At 55.4% G+C, this 15,546-nt stretch overlaps 6 protein-coding genes across 6 annotated transcripts; 3 read left to right on the forward strand and 3 right to left on the reverse strand.

The window, feature by feature from the left end:
• Window positions 1-2,188: 2,188 nt before the first annotated feature.
• Window positions 2,189-2,619, reverse strand: PHACADRAFT_255694 (uncharacterized protein). Its single transcript, XM_007395503.1, has one exon. The coding sequence runs from the start codon at window positions 2,551-2,553 to the stop codon at window positions 2,272-2,274; it is 282 nt and encodes a 93-aa protein (XP_007395565.1). The 5' UTR covers window positions 2,554-2,619; the 3' UTR covers window positions 2,189-2,271.
• A 2,683-nt stretch (window positions 2,620-5,302) lies between these two features.
• Window positions 5,303-5,966, forward strand: PHACADRAFT_255697 (uncharacterized protein). The gene has a single exon (XM_007395504.1). The coding sequence runs from the start codon at window positions 5,773-5,775 to the stop codon at window positions 5,941-5,943; it is 171 nt and encodes a 56-aa protein (XP_007395566.1). The 5' UTR covers window positions 5,303-5,772; the 3' UTR covers window positions 5,944-5,966.
• A 432-nt stretch (window positions 5,967-6,398) lies between these two features.
• PHACADRAFT_255698 (uncharacterized protein) lies at window positions 6,399-8,292 on the forward strand. Its single transcript, XM_007395505.1, has 6 exons — window positions 6,399-6,552; window positions 6,615-6,682; window positions 6,737-7,240; window positions 7,296-7,582; window positions 7,646-7,986; window positions 8,054-8,292. The coding sequence occupies exons 2-6, from the start codon at window positions 6,629-6,631 to the stop codon at window positions 8,107-8,109; spliced, it is 1,242 nt and encodes a 413-aa protein (XP_007395567.1). The 5' UTR covers window positions 6,399-6,552; window positions 6,615-6,628; the 3' UTR covers window positions 8,110-8,292.
• A 314-nt stretch (window positions 8,293-8,606) lies between these two features.
• PHACADRAFT_195260 (uncharacterized protein) lies at window positions 8,607-10,796 on the reverse strand (the record flags this gene model as incomplete). Its single annotated transcript, XM_007395506.1, has 13 exons — window positions 8,607-8,804; window positions 8,883-8,986; window positions 9,064-9,191; window positions 9,261-9,381; window positions 9,457-9,512; window positions 9,575-9,704; window positions 9,763-9,859; window positions 9,918-9,996; window positions 10,049-10,112; window positions 10,165-10,227; window positions 10,308-10,410; window positions 10,466-10,680; window positions 10,739-10,796. The coding sequence occupies 13 exons, from the start codon at window positions 10,794-10,796 to the stop codon at window positions 8,607-8,609; spliced, it is 1,416 nt and encodes a 471-aa protein (XP_007395568.1).
• Window positions 10,797-11,469: 673 nt separating this feature from the next.
• On the reverse strand, window positions 11,470-13,708 carry PHACADRAFT_255701 (uncharacterized protein). Its single transcript, XM_007395507.1, has 6 exons — window positions 13,340-13,708; window positions 12,461-13,285; window positions 12,072-12,410; window positions 11,861-12,021; window positions 11,719-11,809; window positions 11,470-11,666 (listed from the first exon to the last, which is right to left on the reverse strand). Exons 1-6 carry the CDS (start codon window positions 13,602-13,604, stop codon window positions 11,527-11,529), a joined length of 1,821 nt encoding a protein of 606 aa, XP_007395569.1. The 5' UTR covers window positions 13,605-13,708; the 3' UTR covers window positions 11,470-11,526.
• A 193-nt stretch (window positions 13,709-13,901) lies between these two features.
• On the forward strand, window positions 13,902-15,508 carry PHACADRAFT_255702 (uncharacterized protein). The gene is made up of 9 exons (XM_007395508.1): window positions 13,902-13,966; window positions 14,019-14,080; window positions 14,130-14,267; window positions 14,319-14,416; window positions 14,465-14,526; window positions 14,581-14,847; window positions 14,901-15,081; window positions 15,138-15,293; window positions 15,346-15,508. Exons 2-9 carry the CDS (start codon window positions 14,030-14,032, stop codon window positions 15,479-15,481), a joined length of 1,089 nt encoding a protein of 362 aa, XP_007395570.1. The 5' UTR covers window positions 13,902-13,966; window positions 14,019-14,029; the 3' UTR covers window positions 15,482-15,508.
• The last annotated feature ends 38 nt before the right edge of the window (window positions 15,509-15,546 follow it).

Below are 15,546 nucleotides of genomic sequence, written 5' to 3' on the forward strand. Positions count from 1 at the left end.
TGGCCAATTGCGGACGCAACTAGTATTTTTGGGCATCGGAGCGTGTGTTTTCATTTGCTTCCACAGGACCCTAGTCGGCACTGTTCATCATAATGGAGGTACGCCAACAGATGTCTGGCTACCAATAATTCTCAAAGCTGTGAGATTTCTTAGAGACACGTGCAGTCCTTTATCCGTAAACAGCTCAGAAACGGGCTCAGAGTACTGCTTTACTCGTGTCTGCACTGTCACGCCCTCTAGAGGATATTTCGCATTTGGGTAATCGTTCGGCTTGTGCTGTACGGGGCACCCTGTGCACGGTCTTCAGAGCTATTGCATTTGCCCCTATGCCTATTCTTTGCCCACAGAGTATGAATGCAGGGCTGCAAGCGTTTGGCTTGGCGCGAATTGTATCTCACCTTCCGGTGAGCATTGCTACCCTTGGACATCTTGTGTCGTCTTCTGCGTGGCTAACTGTCACATCTCCTGCAACCTTGAACGGGTCTAATGACAGCCACTACCCCTAGCCCAGACTCTTCCCGTGGTGCTGTCAGGGAAGGGTAAATGGCCGTCCCAGCGCCCACCGCGCCAGCTCTGGGCTCGGCACAGGACACATCGTGAGTCTAATTTCTGGATATCCCCGGATGCGGGGCTGACGCGTCGTGCCAGGCAGCTGATGTGGAGAATCTTGGTTAAGACGCCGACCGCACCTACTGCCCCCTCTCGAAGTCCGACATCGTCGTATCCTCGACTATCGCCCTGCACAGCTGCGGATCACGCAGCGATAATACTCCCGGAGTATGTTGTGGCTCGAGGGTCATACTTGCGTCGATAAACCCTGTGAGATGAAGTGCCTCGTTGCGCTGCTACTTCGACGAAACCTTCCTAAGACGCTGATTCGTCGTAATAGTCCACTAGTACGTCTCAACACGTACAGGCCGGTACCGGATTATACACTGCAGGTGTGATACGCGTGGTACTTCAGAACACCGTGTTCCCTGTACCCTAGGACAGGTTCCCAGATGAGTCAGGATAGTGATAAATTAGAGATTTGGAATGGACGAGTGCACACACCTCGAGGCAACGTGGTAAACTCTGTATCACCGCCACAGGTGTAGGTTCTACTATCTTTGGGACGCAGGCAGACGAACAATAAGAGAACGCTGTTTTAATGACGAGCCCACTTGTGTCTTAGCAGCTGTACGACACACCAACTCGCTGCAGCAAGACTGACGATGATTCTACCCGATCTCTTGGCGGGTATCGGCGGGGGAAAGCGTAGGTCGGTGATGGCATCACTTTGATCCGGAGGATCTCGCTGGCAAGGTCTGTCTTGCTCTCGTCCACGACCTCCGTAGCAGCGGACAGCAAAACTCCTAGATATGTGCGACAGTGCCCATCGGAGCTTGCCTCAGGCCGTCGCTGCGTGAATTCATTTGGAAGGCAGTGTGTGGGTGGCATGACCGCCTGCGCCGGGGCCCGCAGCGCGACTGACCCAAAGCGGTTGACCGAGTTTACCCCGCATGGTCTGTGCAGGTACACACTCCACCGCACCTGCGGATATTTGCAACGAGCTTTATCGCAGCATGGTTGCCTACACTAGCAGCGACTATCTCAGACTATCGTGAACCATCTGCTAGGTGCGAATCGCAAGCATGGGCACTGCGCCCGCCTGATCTAGACGCCTCCCGTCCTCGGCTTTTTGAAGCTTTCTTGTACGGATGCTCGCAGGCTCAACGGAGCGCGTCGCGTTCGCGGATGCTTTGTACAATTGGTCGTGGTCGTGCTACTATCGATTTGAGTGCGCGAGGAGACCCAGCTGACCAGCGCGGACGCACGATGGTCGGTGTTCGCCCAAATGGCGGCTCCGTCGACCACTGCAAGGTGCGTCTCGTGTTCCTCTCGATGCGATACTATCCGACCCGCCCTCTTCACAGTTGTGCCTCTTCTGACAGTGACCAGTGTGATTCTCGGCGAAACGGCTCAGCTTGTGGGTCCATGTCTATCTCTCGAATCGCCGAGCCGACACCCGTGCGTCGTAATCACAGGCGATCCCTTTCACTCCTCGATTCCTCACGATTGACATGATCATGCGCGCAGATGCTGCTTGAACAGATCTGTTGTTTCGATTCTCGCCAATTATGATAAGCACCTTCGAATCTGCCGCGAGACCCTCGTGAGTCGATCCGACATAGACCCATTCAGCTGAAGCAACGTAGGACGTTTACCTAGGAGTGGCTCTGCGATAGGTCATTCGGAAGTTATAGCTGGAGCGAATTGCTTGCGCTAGATCTACGGATAGCTCGTATACTCGTCTTCCTGGTCGATCAACGCATGGTGCTCGCCCGTGACCTCAGTGCCGAAGCTACACAGGGCTACGCAACAGAACCATATGCTCAGAGGAACCACCCAAAGCCCTTTGGGAAACTTGTAAGATGCTATCAATTCCGGCACGGCCTGCTGCTTTGCAAGAAGACGTATTCGAACCGATAGCTCGAACGTTACGTCTTGATGCAAGACGAGCCGTCGAGGCAGGCTTCGTCGATCCGCCTCACCATTTTCGTTACACAGCATCCACAGTTACAAGGCTCCAAGATGCTCCACCGATTTATGCTTCAAATGTAGGTGAGCCTCGCCGCTCCGGGCCATTTGATTGACTGAATCAATCATGCAGTCAGCTGCCACCACTCTCCGTTTTGCAGTCGGCGCACCCTACATGCTTGCGCGGTGCAACATACACAGGGCAGCTTCGAAGTTTACCTGAGAACTCACAATTACGAAACTCACCGCAACGTTTGGTGGCAGCCCGCGCCATGCGTACCACGGCACAGACAGGACCCTTGTTGTTGCCATAACCCCATAGATGGAGATGTGAATGCCCGCCGACTATGGTACGTCCAGACAGTGTTTACGTCCAAAAGAATGCTCAGCGGTAGGTGCAGATACCCCACTCGGTCTTCTCCGCACCTCATGGCGATACGCGGGGAAAGGCTCCGCGGACCACATGAAGAAAGCTCAAGTGGACGTCCTTACTACCTCGTCAATAATCTGCCCGTCGCGATGGCAGCCCGGTTTTTCCCATTTTTCCAACCTTGCTTGCTTCTAGATCGGTCTCTAACGTCATTCGAAGCTCCAGTTATCTGCAGAGCTCTTGCCCACCAGCTGCCAAAGAACGAGCATCGAGGCCGGTATCTAGTATGCAGGCCTCGTATTTTCATCGCAGACGTTCAAGAAGTGCTTCTAGGCTCTAACTCCATGCGACACGCTCCTAACAGGAGAATCAAAAACACCCTCATTCCTGATACCCCTCAAGAGCGGCAATTGCTAAGTCACCGTCTACCGGCACCACCTCCGCAGTTCAACACTATCCTTACCATATGTGGACACACGCTTTCGTACGCCACCAGGTCGACTTTACACGAGGCACGCTCAGCTGCTTCTCTTTGTCCGAAAAATGCGGAAAATCTGCCAACCTATGTCCGCAAATTTACCTAATTCTCGTTTATTTTGTTCCCACCGCGCCGCTCGCTACGCCTCATTCCCAAGTCTTCATCTCTCCACCTGCCCCGCACGCGCACCTCGTTCTCGCCCAGACTCCAAAATGCGCACATATTCCGTACCAGCAGTGCTCACCTGACCGCCTCATGCGCGCCGCGAGCGAGCTCGACGTCTACGCATGCCTGCACGCTGCTATGCCATGCTGCACGTCGTGCGATTTCTTGCTGATTTTCTTTGGAGAGACTGAATGGGCCCGGCGACTCAAGTGGAGGGCGGGCGATGTCGCAATGGTCGCTGATCCCTACATGCTCGCGACGCCTGGTGCGCAACAAGCCCGTTCACCACATCCACTTCGTCACTACTCGCACGGCCTGGGGCTTCTTGTTCCACATCTTCCCCGAAGCCGGAATATCGTCACTGCGCTCGCTGCCTTGGTACGCCATGGCCTAACCTGGGCCACCTGCACCACTTCGCACCCAAGGGCCGCGACGGCGTCTTCGTCCCTCCTGCAGCTCGAAAAAAAAGGCGGTGTCTCAGCGTATTCTGATGGCCCTCTGCACATCCATCCCTGGCTTCTGGGCGTCGAAAAACGTTTTCTGATGATCTCGTCCCTCCGCGTCGCGTACCAGCTCTGCCGACAGATCCTGGGGTCGGCTCCCGCCAGCCGCGGTCTGAGCGTAGGACGCCGTAACACGAGGCGTGCCTCGTGGCTGATACGCTCTGTTGCCGCCGGCTATTGCGCGTGCGTCCACGAGGCTCGCAAAAATGTGACGTGGCCACGAAAGCGCTGTGGTCGTGCTGCGGAACGAAAGTCGGCCAAGTGTGCTAAAGTCCGCGGGCGGTGCGGGCGCGGAGGCGGTGCGTGTACGAGGGTGACGATGAAGGTGATGACTGCTGCACTGCACATGCTGGCTCATTGGCGAACTTGGGCTGACGCGTCTTTCACAGGACACGAGAAATCTTATCTATGACAGGGCTGATGTGTTGTGATACGCGAGCTGAGGTTATCAGCATTGTCTATTTCACAGTTCTATAAGAGAAGGAAGAGAAGGGACTCTCCCGACTGGTCGGTGCACAGGTATGTCAGGACTGTTCGTGAGTCGTGATGTCCCTGCTTTGGTACCTTGGCAGGTATGCACCGTTCGCAACTTGTCTGCGCAGGCAGCCCGGGAAAAGCGTGAGATCAAGCTCTCGTCGTCACCGGAGAAATCAGGTGGAGACGAACGCATCTCCACTGGGATGATATCTCAATCCGTTCGAATTCGCTAAAACCTCTCAATTTTTATGGTCAGGTTTATCTTCCTCTCAGGTTTCGCGTTTGCCGAAGTGATGGCATATTTAGGGTGGCTCACGTAAAACCGTCGGATTTTACTCGGTTATTTGCACCTCTGCATAGCAGTCAAGCGAACCTCTGAAATCTAGCTGTCCCGACCATATTCCCAATGATACTTGCCACCGTCGGATATGCCGCTTTATCGGGCTTCCCGAGTGTATCTCCCTGACGCGTTCCTTCAGACTGACTGACAAACCAAAATGACGATTTGCCACACGATTCTAGGCGGAATCATAATGCAGTGACAACCTCACTTATTAGATTGCGGGGCTTGTGTGAGTACGTCTACTCTCGCTCATATCCTTCAAGCTGTTCAAGTTGCTGAAATCACATACGGGGGGATCACCAGCTCTGTGCACTGCCCTCAAGCCTTTGACAAGGCCTGGAGCAACGCACATCAGTGCTTGTAGACTTCTGGATGTGAAATAGGAGATGCTGGGAGATGTTTGGGGCATCGGAGGGCAGGAGAGGTGAGCACCCCCGTTGTTCTCGGGCGGGCGATGACCATCCTTATCTCTGCGGGACAGGGTTACAGGATACACGAGTAGACTTGGTACGGTTGACTGACGCGCCACATGCCTATCGTCGCATCTATCTTGTCGCCAAATGGCCAGAATCTGGTCTTTACCCCTAGTTTTCTTGGTTCCCGTGAGCGCGCTTACAGTATATACTGAAATCCCCTACGACCGACCAAGCTTCTAAAGATCCTGCGCAATTGACAATTCTAGCTACAAGTGCAAGGCGAATTTCTCGCCATTACCGGCCGCCGCAGATGCGTCGTGCTGACTACTGACCGAGCCGGCGGCCTAAGAGAAGGCCCGGGAGCATGTGCTCGCCCTTCTTCGCCGCTCATTAGCGACTTTAGTTTACCCCCTGCCGTAACTCGACCCCTCTGGATAACCCGTTTGTACAACCATCCAGAGCTCTGCTGTCTGCTTCACTGGGTTCGCCGACTCCTTATCATGGCTGCACTTGTGACCGTGCAGTGTATCTACCCGGGGCGAGTGCACAGTTCAAAGCGGCAATCGGTCGGCGGAGCCCCGGCAGCGCCTGTGCGCCACAATGGCTCGGCTCCGTTTTGGGGAGGGAGTCATGAATACAGTTTTTCGATTGGCTGCTGTTTGGGCGCCTGAATGCCTTCCCCGGGCGTCTTCGGAGGTGGCCGGGCTGGGTGGGAGATGGTCGAGCGAGCGTCCGTCGACACCTTCTTCTCTCCTCGCAGGATCATTTGGAATTGGGAGCGCGGCTGAGAACTGCTCGCAGATGGCTCACAAATCTTCAAGAGTTCTGTCCGCTCACTCTTTGTAAATCGAGCTTCCCTCTCGTATGGACCGGATGCCAGGATTCGCCGGATGATAAGCGTCTCCCCTCTAGAACCCTGTACGGAGCCGCTAGGGTGACGCGTGTGGCTGGGGAAGGCGGGGGTGGGTGGAGCGAGTTAATTGATGGCCCACCGGGAATGATATCCCAGCTCATATATATTGTACCAGATGGCTGACCGCGCTCTTTTCACCGGCTGAGCTCGACTTTCACGACCTCCAACGACTCGTAACCTGCCATGGCCCAAGTGGACTCAAACCCAGAGCTTGCAACAAGATCAAGTTCGCCTACTGTTATACATGAAAAGCCCGCAGAGCCTGCCAACCATGGTGCCAAGGACGCGGAGAAGAGCGGCGCATCTGCAAGGGTGGTTGACCCAACGAACAGCTTTGATGTCTACGGGAACGAGGATGGCGCTGAGAGTGCGTATGCTTTGTGAAAATTTCCACTGACCAGCGTTCTGACCTGTGTCGCGTGATTGCAGTCCAGTACCGGACCATGGTCTGGTGGAAAGCCGCAGCACTGATGCTGGCGGAGACCGTTTCCCTTGGCGTACGTGATCTTTCTGCTGTCGGTCCGATATCCCCGCCTGACTGCTCATCGCAGATTCTCTCCATTCCCTCCGCCTTTGCCAGCCTCGGCATGGTTGCAGGCGTCATCCTCGTCCTCTTCCTCGGCACCCTCGCCACAGCGACAGGCTATGTCATCGGCCAGTTCAAGCTGCGCTACCCGCACGTGCACAACATGGCTGACGCGGGCTACATTCTCGCCGGCCCCATCGGCCGCGAGGTGCTCGGTGCCGCACAGGTCATCTTCATGACCTTCGTCTGTGGTTCGCACGTCCTCACAGGCCTCATCGCCTTTGACACCATCACTGCCGGCGCGTCGTGCTCCGTGCTCTGGGCGGGCGTCTCAGCCATCATTTGTCTGGTGCTCACTATACCACGCACGCTCAATGGCATCTCGTACCTCAGCGTCGCGTCCTTCATCTCCATTATGGCCGCCATTCTCATTACTATGATTGGCGTCGGCATCATTGGACACCAGGCGCCCGTCAAGGTGACTTCCAACCTCAACTTCGCACAGGGCTTCTTGGCCGTGACAGACATCGTGAGTACCGCATGCAGTCGTATTTATTGAGGCACGCACTGAGTGTGATTCGCAGATCTTTGCGTACGCGGGCCACGTTGCGTTCTTCACCTTCATCGCCGAGATGAAGGAGCCGCAGGACTTCCCCAAGGCCCTGTACGCGCTCCAAATCGCGGATACGACGCTCTACCTCGTTGTCGGCGTCGTCGTCTACGCATTTACTGGTGACAAGGCCGTGTCGCCCGCGCTCGGCAACACGGGCACGCTCCTCCGCAAGGTCGCCTATGGCATCGCCCTGCCCACGATCATGATCGCGGGCGTCATCAACGGGCACGTCTGTGCCAAGCTCGTCTTCGTCCGGATGTAAGCAAACCGCTCTCTCCCTTTTCCTCCCTTGAAGGTCGCAACTGACGCGGTTGCCCGTAGCTTCCGCCGGAACGGCGTGCACTCGAAGCACATGACGTCGCACTCGTTCGTCGGCTGGGCGACGTGGCTCGCGATCTGCCTCGTGATCTGGACGCTCGCGTTCGTGATCGCGGAGGTGATCCCGTTCTTCAACGACCTGCTCAGCGTCATCTCCGCGCTCTTCGCGAGCTGGTTCACGTACGGCATCTCGGGCATCTTCTGGTTCCACCTCACGCCCAAGGCGGACCGCTGGACGACCCCGCGGCAGAAGGCCAAGACCGTCTTCTGGGCCCTCGTCGTCCTCTCCGGAGTCTTCATCATGATCGCCGGGCTGTATTCGAGCATTTGGAGCATCATCCAGGGTGAGTCGTCTTTTTGTGTCTTCGCGCTTATATTGGTTGGATGGTTTTCGCTGATGGTGCTTTGCAGGCTACGAAAATGGCACCTTCCCCTCGCCCTTCAGCTGCACCAGCCGGGCACTGTAAATGTGTTCTGCGGCAAGCTTTTTCACGACTCTCAATCGCAAGTCTGCACCACGACGATACCCTATTCCATCCCGCCCTCGCACAAAATACGTCTGTTCCATGGCTTCACGTTGGGAATGCGCATGTATATATGCAGGCGCATGGGTGTAAACCATAACATGTAACACTAATATACCATAATCTTCCCCTGTAGTTCTATGTGTAATCTGGGTATACCTGAGTGTATCGTATAATCTATTCAGACAACAAGCTGTTGTGACTACGAGATAGAGATGAGATGGATAGGTGTGAATCCGAGTGTGACATAATATGGATGAAAGCGTGTGAAAATGGGTAACAGCAGAGTGGCAGGAGAATGTCTGGTGTGAGGAGTAGGAATTGTAGTATGGAAGCGATCCATAAGGCCATGGGGGACATCGATGAAAGAAAAGAAAAATGACGACAGTAAAATATCGTGCGGGAGTCCGATGTTGAAGTTACAGTGCAATTTCCAGAATTCAAGAGATAAGAGCAGCCAATTCACGAGACATCAAAACCGAAAGCAAAGACACAAACGTGGGCCACAGAGGAACGCTCCGTTGTGCGCCGCTCGTCGTCCCAATGCTGGGACTGCTCTGCTGAGCCGCCTTGCGCGCTGTCTGCCGTGCATCGTTGAGCGCGCCGAACTCGGCCGCCGCGGCTGTCGCGTTTGTCGTCTGCCGCACAATCCTTAGCCAAGGCTCCCACTTTATCGGAGAAAATAACAAAGAAAAGATAAAAGGAAAGACACTCACGCTGAGCAGCTGCATGTACGGCGGGCCGTCGTCCTGGCGCGTCCAGTTCCCGAAGTAGTACAGCGCGTATGCGTTCCGGAGGAACGTGTCGCCGAGTATCGCGTCTGGGAGGTCCCCATTCCCGATCAGCAACTCATATATGCGCGCGCGCACACACGCACGGGAGGAATGAGCCACGCACCGACGTTGTTCGGCGAGAGGTAGCTGAACGCGCTGACACAGACGCTCGTGTCTGCGTCTGCGCGCTGCTCCTCGCCCGCTGCAGGGACGACAACGGCGTCGATCGGGTGAATCGGGAACAGCTGCCCGCTGTGTGTGTACGGGCAGGTCAGGCGCGGGGCAGAGGGGAGGCGGGAAAGAGGGGGAGGGGGGACGCACCCGATGATAACGCTGATGTTCGTCAGCGTGGCGCACGGAAGAGTGTACTGGCAGCAGCCGTCGAACTCGGCGCCGGGCAGGTCGCGGTACATCGCGTCGACGACCTCGGCAGGTGCGAGCGCTGTGCGGTGCATGGCATGTATGCCGTGTCAGCCTAGGGGGGAAGGTTACGAGTGGACGGCGGAGGGCGGCGCACCGCGGGCTGTGCCTGTGTCGAAGAGCGTGAGCATCTGCGGAGGGCCGTTCGGGAGTCTGCCAGAGGAGCCGTCAGCACGGGTCATCGTTTGTTTCGACTCCTGGTGGGACAGACAGACGTTTTGCTGGTGTCTGTCAACGTGCGGCCGTTGACGACGAAACCGTCTATGACGGTCGCCCAGGCATCGCTGAGGAGCACGGGCAGCTGTTCTGTATCTTGAATGCCCGGCCATTCGTCCGATACCTCGCCTGCAATTGTCATGAATGAGCACTGGCCAGAAGCATTTTAAAGGGAACGCATGCCCACCGACTGTTAGAACGCCCCCCGCAGTGTCATCGTATAACGATGCTCGGGATAGTAGGAAGGTCATGTAGTTGTCGACGTCTGGATAGATGTCAAATAGCTGGGCTCGGCACTCGCCTGTGAGGTTAGTTGCAAAGCAGTATGCAATAGAACCTCACGTTGTTCATCAGCGGGCTGTCGTTTATCTGAGGGTCATCGGACAGGCTCGCCACTATGCTACTTGAACTGGACGCAGGTCTTCACAATCTTCTCAGTTTGCTCTTTCATAACATAGCCAGAGAGAACGTACGCGCCGAGGCCTACAAGTGCAGTGATGTTGGTGCCCTCTGTCGCATTCGTGCCTATGGCGTCGACTGACGGAAGAGTCAGCGATGGAGCTCATCCTGATCTACATGGGGCTCTTACTCATGGCCTGGCCAAATATGGTGAAGTTGCCAAAGGTAACATCTACGACAAGGATGAGACCGCCTGCGCAAGTGGTATCACTAGACAGCCAATAATGAACATGTCTGTTGCCGCCAAGTGAAAAGGAACTCGCAGGTAGCAACTCGTCGCGTTGAAGCCTGTGTTTGTGGCGTTGGCGAACGACGCATTGTTTTGAACCAAGGAGCTATCGACCCAAAAGTCGGAGCTGCCGGTGTCTAACTGTGCCTGTACATTTATTAATCTTTCATCAATACAATACCACACACATTAATGGGCTCACGGTAAAATTGGCTCCTTGGACAATAATCTCTGCTGCGTAGACGTTGTTGTTCAAATTTTGGAACCCGAACGGATCGCCTACGTCGTAGACAGCTGCGACACGCGAGCGCGGTGCTGGAGAAGTGGCGACCCTCCGGAATGGGATATTAACCGCAGCGGCGTGCCAGACGCAGGCGGCGAGCAGTGCGCCCGCAGCGCAGGAAGGTCCCATGTAGCCTGCACACGGCCGCCGTTCAGCAGACTTCTGGAAGTGCGGTTGTGGACAAGAGCGAACCTGGAGGGATGCCGCGAAGAAAATCCGCACACGCACTGCGCACCGTTCCCACTGGCATCGCTTCTCTGTGCATCGTATATGAGCAGCCGCAGGGCGTCTCGACTAGTTCGGGTTCTTCTGTTCTGTTCTGTGATTGACAGAGAACCATACGAGATAACAACGCGGCTGGAGCTTCACGACGTTGCTCTCTTTGTGCGCGCGACCGATCTTCTGGACTGCGCAGGCTGCGGGCCTGGACTGGAAGAGGCCCGCAAGAGGCCCGACGTTCGCAGCTGGCCAAAGCTCTCCGTCATGGCAACTCGCACTGGCCAGTTTCCCGACACTCGTTACTGCGCATGGCGCCGTTGTGGCCCAGGTACGCACGAGTCGCTTGATGCAACAGGCACGGTTGCAATGTGTTCACGTTGCCTGTCGGCAGTGCGCAAGCACGGAAGATTTCGATGTGTCATCGTGAGAAGATACGCACGTACTCGCTTCCGCCGAGCACGTTCGAACTCAAACCAAATGTACCTCTGGCTTCTCCTGAGAACCCGGGCTGCTAATGTTAGTCGCACTGCAATGAGCAGCTCATTATGGGATTATTTCCACTACCTTCGATGACTCTTGTCTTCTACAAGGCCGCTTGAGTTTGCATTTAGATGGCGGGTTCAATGCACACCGTGGAGTCAGCGTTCCATTAGAGCACAAGACGAGCATGGTTCAGAATAGAACATACAATATCGAGCGGAAAAGGACAAATCATGAGAATGGTGTACATAGACATATCTTATAAACAGAACTTGCTAGAATTATCGCGATGGTGAATTCACAAAAGTCGGGGAGCGATCTTCACGCTCTCCGTCGAGTTCCTCCTTCTCGACCTTGCGGGCTTGAGCGAAGAACAGGCGGGCGTCACGGTCCGAGACGTTGTGTATGACATACATGTTTCCTGCAGTATAGGATAAGGAACAGTTGTGGCCAGGGTAATACTCTCAACTTACCTCGCGGCACATAAAACATACCCCCAGTGGTGATGATAAAGCTCGTGCGGTGAATGGTGACTTTGACGCCACCCTCGATGACGTAGAATATCTAGCCAAGCATTAGTATATGGCTACACTTGTAGACGGATAGGGCACTTACAAAGCTGTTGTCCTTGGTGCTCTTCGTGGGTTTCGACCCATTAGGGGGGATGAGAAGCTGTCCAGCAGCCAGGAAAGATCCATCGCTGAACATCTTCTGGAACTTGAAGTTGGCGTTGGCGGCGTCTCTAAGACTAACCATCTTCGTCGTGAAGGCAACACCTGCAAACGGATCAGCTTATTGTCGGAGTGGAATGGAAGAGCGCACTCACGAGCCTCGATTTCCTGCTGCGTAACATAGTCGATAGCGGTGGCGATGGGGTTGGTCTCGTCGTCCCAGCCCTCTTCTGGATTCCAGAAAATCGGCAGCTCGTCTTCTTCCGCAGGCTTGCCCTTGCTAGGAGGCTTGCGTCGGCGCTTGTGCTTGGCTCCGAGAGGCTGCGTTTCCTCCTTCGGTATCCGGCGGATCTCCTTGATGGTCGGGACGAGCTGCTGCCCAGATTCGCGGCGACCATAGACGACCTTCTCGCAGCGCCACCAATCCAAGGGTTTGTAGCGCATGCGTTTGCCACGCCGCAAACCGTCTTCGTCAACGTTGGAGTCGTGTACGACTGAAAAACTTGAGTATATGCGTCATTACGAGCAGGAAGGCCGAACATACTTTCGGTAAGGATATCCTGTTTCTTGCGCGCTCTACCCCTCTTGGGCTTGGGAGAAGGCGGATTTTCGTCGTTCTCTTTACGAGCCTTCTTCTTTGTACGTCCCTTTTCGGTGCTATCGTCCTCCTCCCGGCGTCGAACCTCGCCCCTCGGCAATTCCATTGCTTCATCCTGCGCCATCTCGTCGAAGTCATCCTCCGGCTGGTGGTCTATCTCGTCCAGGCCTTGAGCAATCTCATCTTCCATCTCCTGATCTTCTCGTGCCTCCGGTTCCTCTGAGATTACCCGTTTCCTGCCCTTTGCCTTTGCTTGCTCCCCACTCATACGCCTCTCGACCTCTTCCTCCTCCTCTTCCTGATTGTTACCCGCCTGCATCTCCTCATCCCGCTGCTCCCGCTCCTCCTCTTGTCCCTCCTCCTCCCGACTGATCCGTGCGAAACTTTTTCGCGTGCTGGCCAGCGACTGCTTGCGCGGCGCAACGGGCGTGCGTTCAGGGTCCGACTCGAGATCAGAGGCAGGGAGCCTGTCGTCGTCGTATCCACCTCCGAACGACGGCGCATCGAAGCCCCCCGGCTCCGAGCCCTCGTCATCAAAGTCGTCTGCACGACGCGACCGCGCGAGGTGCGAGGGCCCGGCGGACAGCGCGAAGCCGAGCGACGTGCGCCGCGCGAGCCCGGGGGAGCTGTACCGCGGCGAGGGCACCTTGTCGAAGTCGACGTCTGAAAGTCGTGCCACGGGCCGCGTGGCAGAGCCGACGCGCTGCACGCTCGACGTGATGTTCGCAACGCGGGCGTGGGCGAAGTAGGTGGCAGGGCTGTTCGGGTTGCCTGCATACAGGGCAATTTTCAGTTAGAGGATGACTTGATTGCGGGTGCACTCACTGTCGACGAGCTCCATGGACACCTCCCCTTCGTCGTCGTCCTCTTCTCGCACGACCGGCGGGGCCTTCGGGCGGCGTCGCTTGCCCTGCACCTTGGGCTTTGGCGGCGTGCGGAGGTCCGCCTGGCCCATGAGCTTCTCGAACGGCTCAAAGCCGTCCGAGTCGTGCTCGATGATTCCGACTGCAAGGCCGGTGCGCTTCCCGTGCTCGAGGTCGTCGGCACGGTAGGGGATATATTTCTGCGGGCCACGACGGTTCAGGCCCATGCTACTCTTTCTTGCAGATGCCGGCATGTCTTCGAATCTCTCTTGAGGGGAGCACGCTTGCTTGGTCGGCGGTGATTGTTGTACGAGAGGATCAGGGAGTCGGGACGTCGCCCCTCACGGCGAACGGTTCAGAGCAGAGATACTGTAGGTCACGTGAGGCGATTACGCGACGGCGGACGCATCTCGCATAGGCTAGGGCGTCTATCTTGCCGGATGCGGCAAGAGGCAGACCTCCGGCGTCGAAGCGAAACCTGGACAACTTGCTCTTGGGCTGATGCGGTCATGGCCAACGGTACTCAGACGTTCCTTTGCGCATTATCACAATAATGTAAATAAGCTAGAGCCAATCAAGGGCAGCCGCGGTGAGTGCTATACGCTCAGACCGTTTTCTCGAGATTTACCGCCTCTGTCTAGTGGCGGTCGGCATGTCCGGCGGTGTAGACTCTTCCGTAGTCGCTAAGCTGCTGAGCGAGAAAGTGAGCTGAACTTAAGTGTTGTGCTGTATGTTACTTACAGAGCCATTAGGACTACGACCTCTCCGCAATATTCATGCGCAACTGGGACGCTCGTGACGAGTCTGGTACGGACGAGGGCTGCGAGTGGAAGAAGGACTGGCATGACGTTCAGCGTGTCTGCAAGATGCTGGACATTCCTTGTAAACTGGTTATTGCTGTCTGGTTGTTTTGGTATCTCTCGTGCTTACTTTTCTGCCAGGTGGATCTCTCCAAAGAATATTGGAACCGCGTCTTCCAACCATCTCTTGCCTTGTGGGAAGCGGGTGCTACACCTAACCCAGATATCTGGTGCAATAAGTGAATCTTACAAAGTAGGGTACGGACTGTATGCTGACAAATGCTTAGAGAGGTCAAATTCGGTGCACTTATGCAACATTTGACATCGGAGGATACCTGGCTTGCTACAGGTAACCGTGCATACCTCACGTTTGTGTACCCTTGAGCTCACGTGACACTTGTAGGCCATTATGCACGGAAAGGTTGGGACATGGAGCAGTCATCTCCGCGACCTAAGCTCCTGCGCCCGCTTGACCGGCTAAAGGACCAGACATACTATCTATCGGCGATTCCAGAGAGTAGTCTAGGGAGAACTCTGTTCCCGCTTGCACAGTATACGAAGGATCAAGTCAAGCAAATGGCACGCGACTGGAAGCTGCCTACAGCAGAAAGGCCGGAGAGCATGGGCATCTGTTTCGTTGGCGAAAAGCGCCGCTTTGACACTTTCATATGTGCATACCTTGCAGTCTCGCTCTTACTTGCTGTCATTGACTATTGGGTGCAGCTCAGTATATTCCGCCGAAACCTGGACCCATTGTTGACCTCGATGGTAACACGCTTGGAAAACATCAGGGCCTGTGGCAGTTTACTCTTGGTCAAAACGCGCGCATCCCTGGATTACGTGAAAAAATGTTTGTATGCGACAAGGATCCGGAGTGGAACGAAATACTTGTTGTGCCGGGAAGGTAAGGCTCGGTCGTGAAACTGAGGTTCGAGGATGCGGCTCATTCAGATCTTGTAGTGACCATAAGGAGATGTACAGCACGGGTCTCGTGGCTTGTGACTGGCAGTGGATCTGGGCGGATTCACCCCCGGAAGGCCTTCGTTCCCCTGACGGTCTCAGAGCTAGAATGCAGTTCCGACATCGCATGCTGGACATACCATGCACTGTTTTCGGGTAGGTCTTCTCGTTATGGCATTTCAAGAAACTGCACTCAGGTATCGAACAGGACGCCGGAACAGAATACTGTCCGCATAATATATGATGAGCCACAAAAGGTAGTTCCTGCAGGACAAGTAGCGGCCGTGTGGGTTGACGATTGGTGTCTTGGTTGTGGTGTTATCGAGCGGACGTTACGTCGATAGCAGGTCATGTTTCGAGAATATATACTCATTTTTTTGGATGCCGCTATCGCCGAATAACTACCAAT

This window comes from Phanerochaete carnosa (genome assembly GCF_000300595.1).
Source record: "Phanerochaete carnosa HHB-10118-sp unplaced genomic scaffold PHACAscaffold_5, whole genome shotgun sequence".
Lineage (NCBI taxonomy): Eukaryota > Fungi > Basidiomycota > Agaricomycetes > Polyporales > Phanerochaetaceae > Phanerochaete > Phanerochaete carnosa.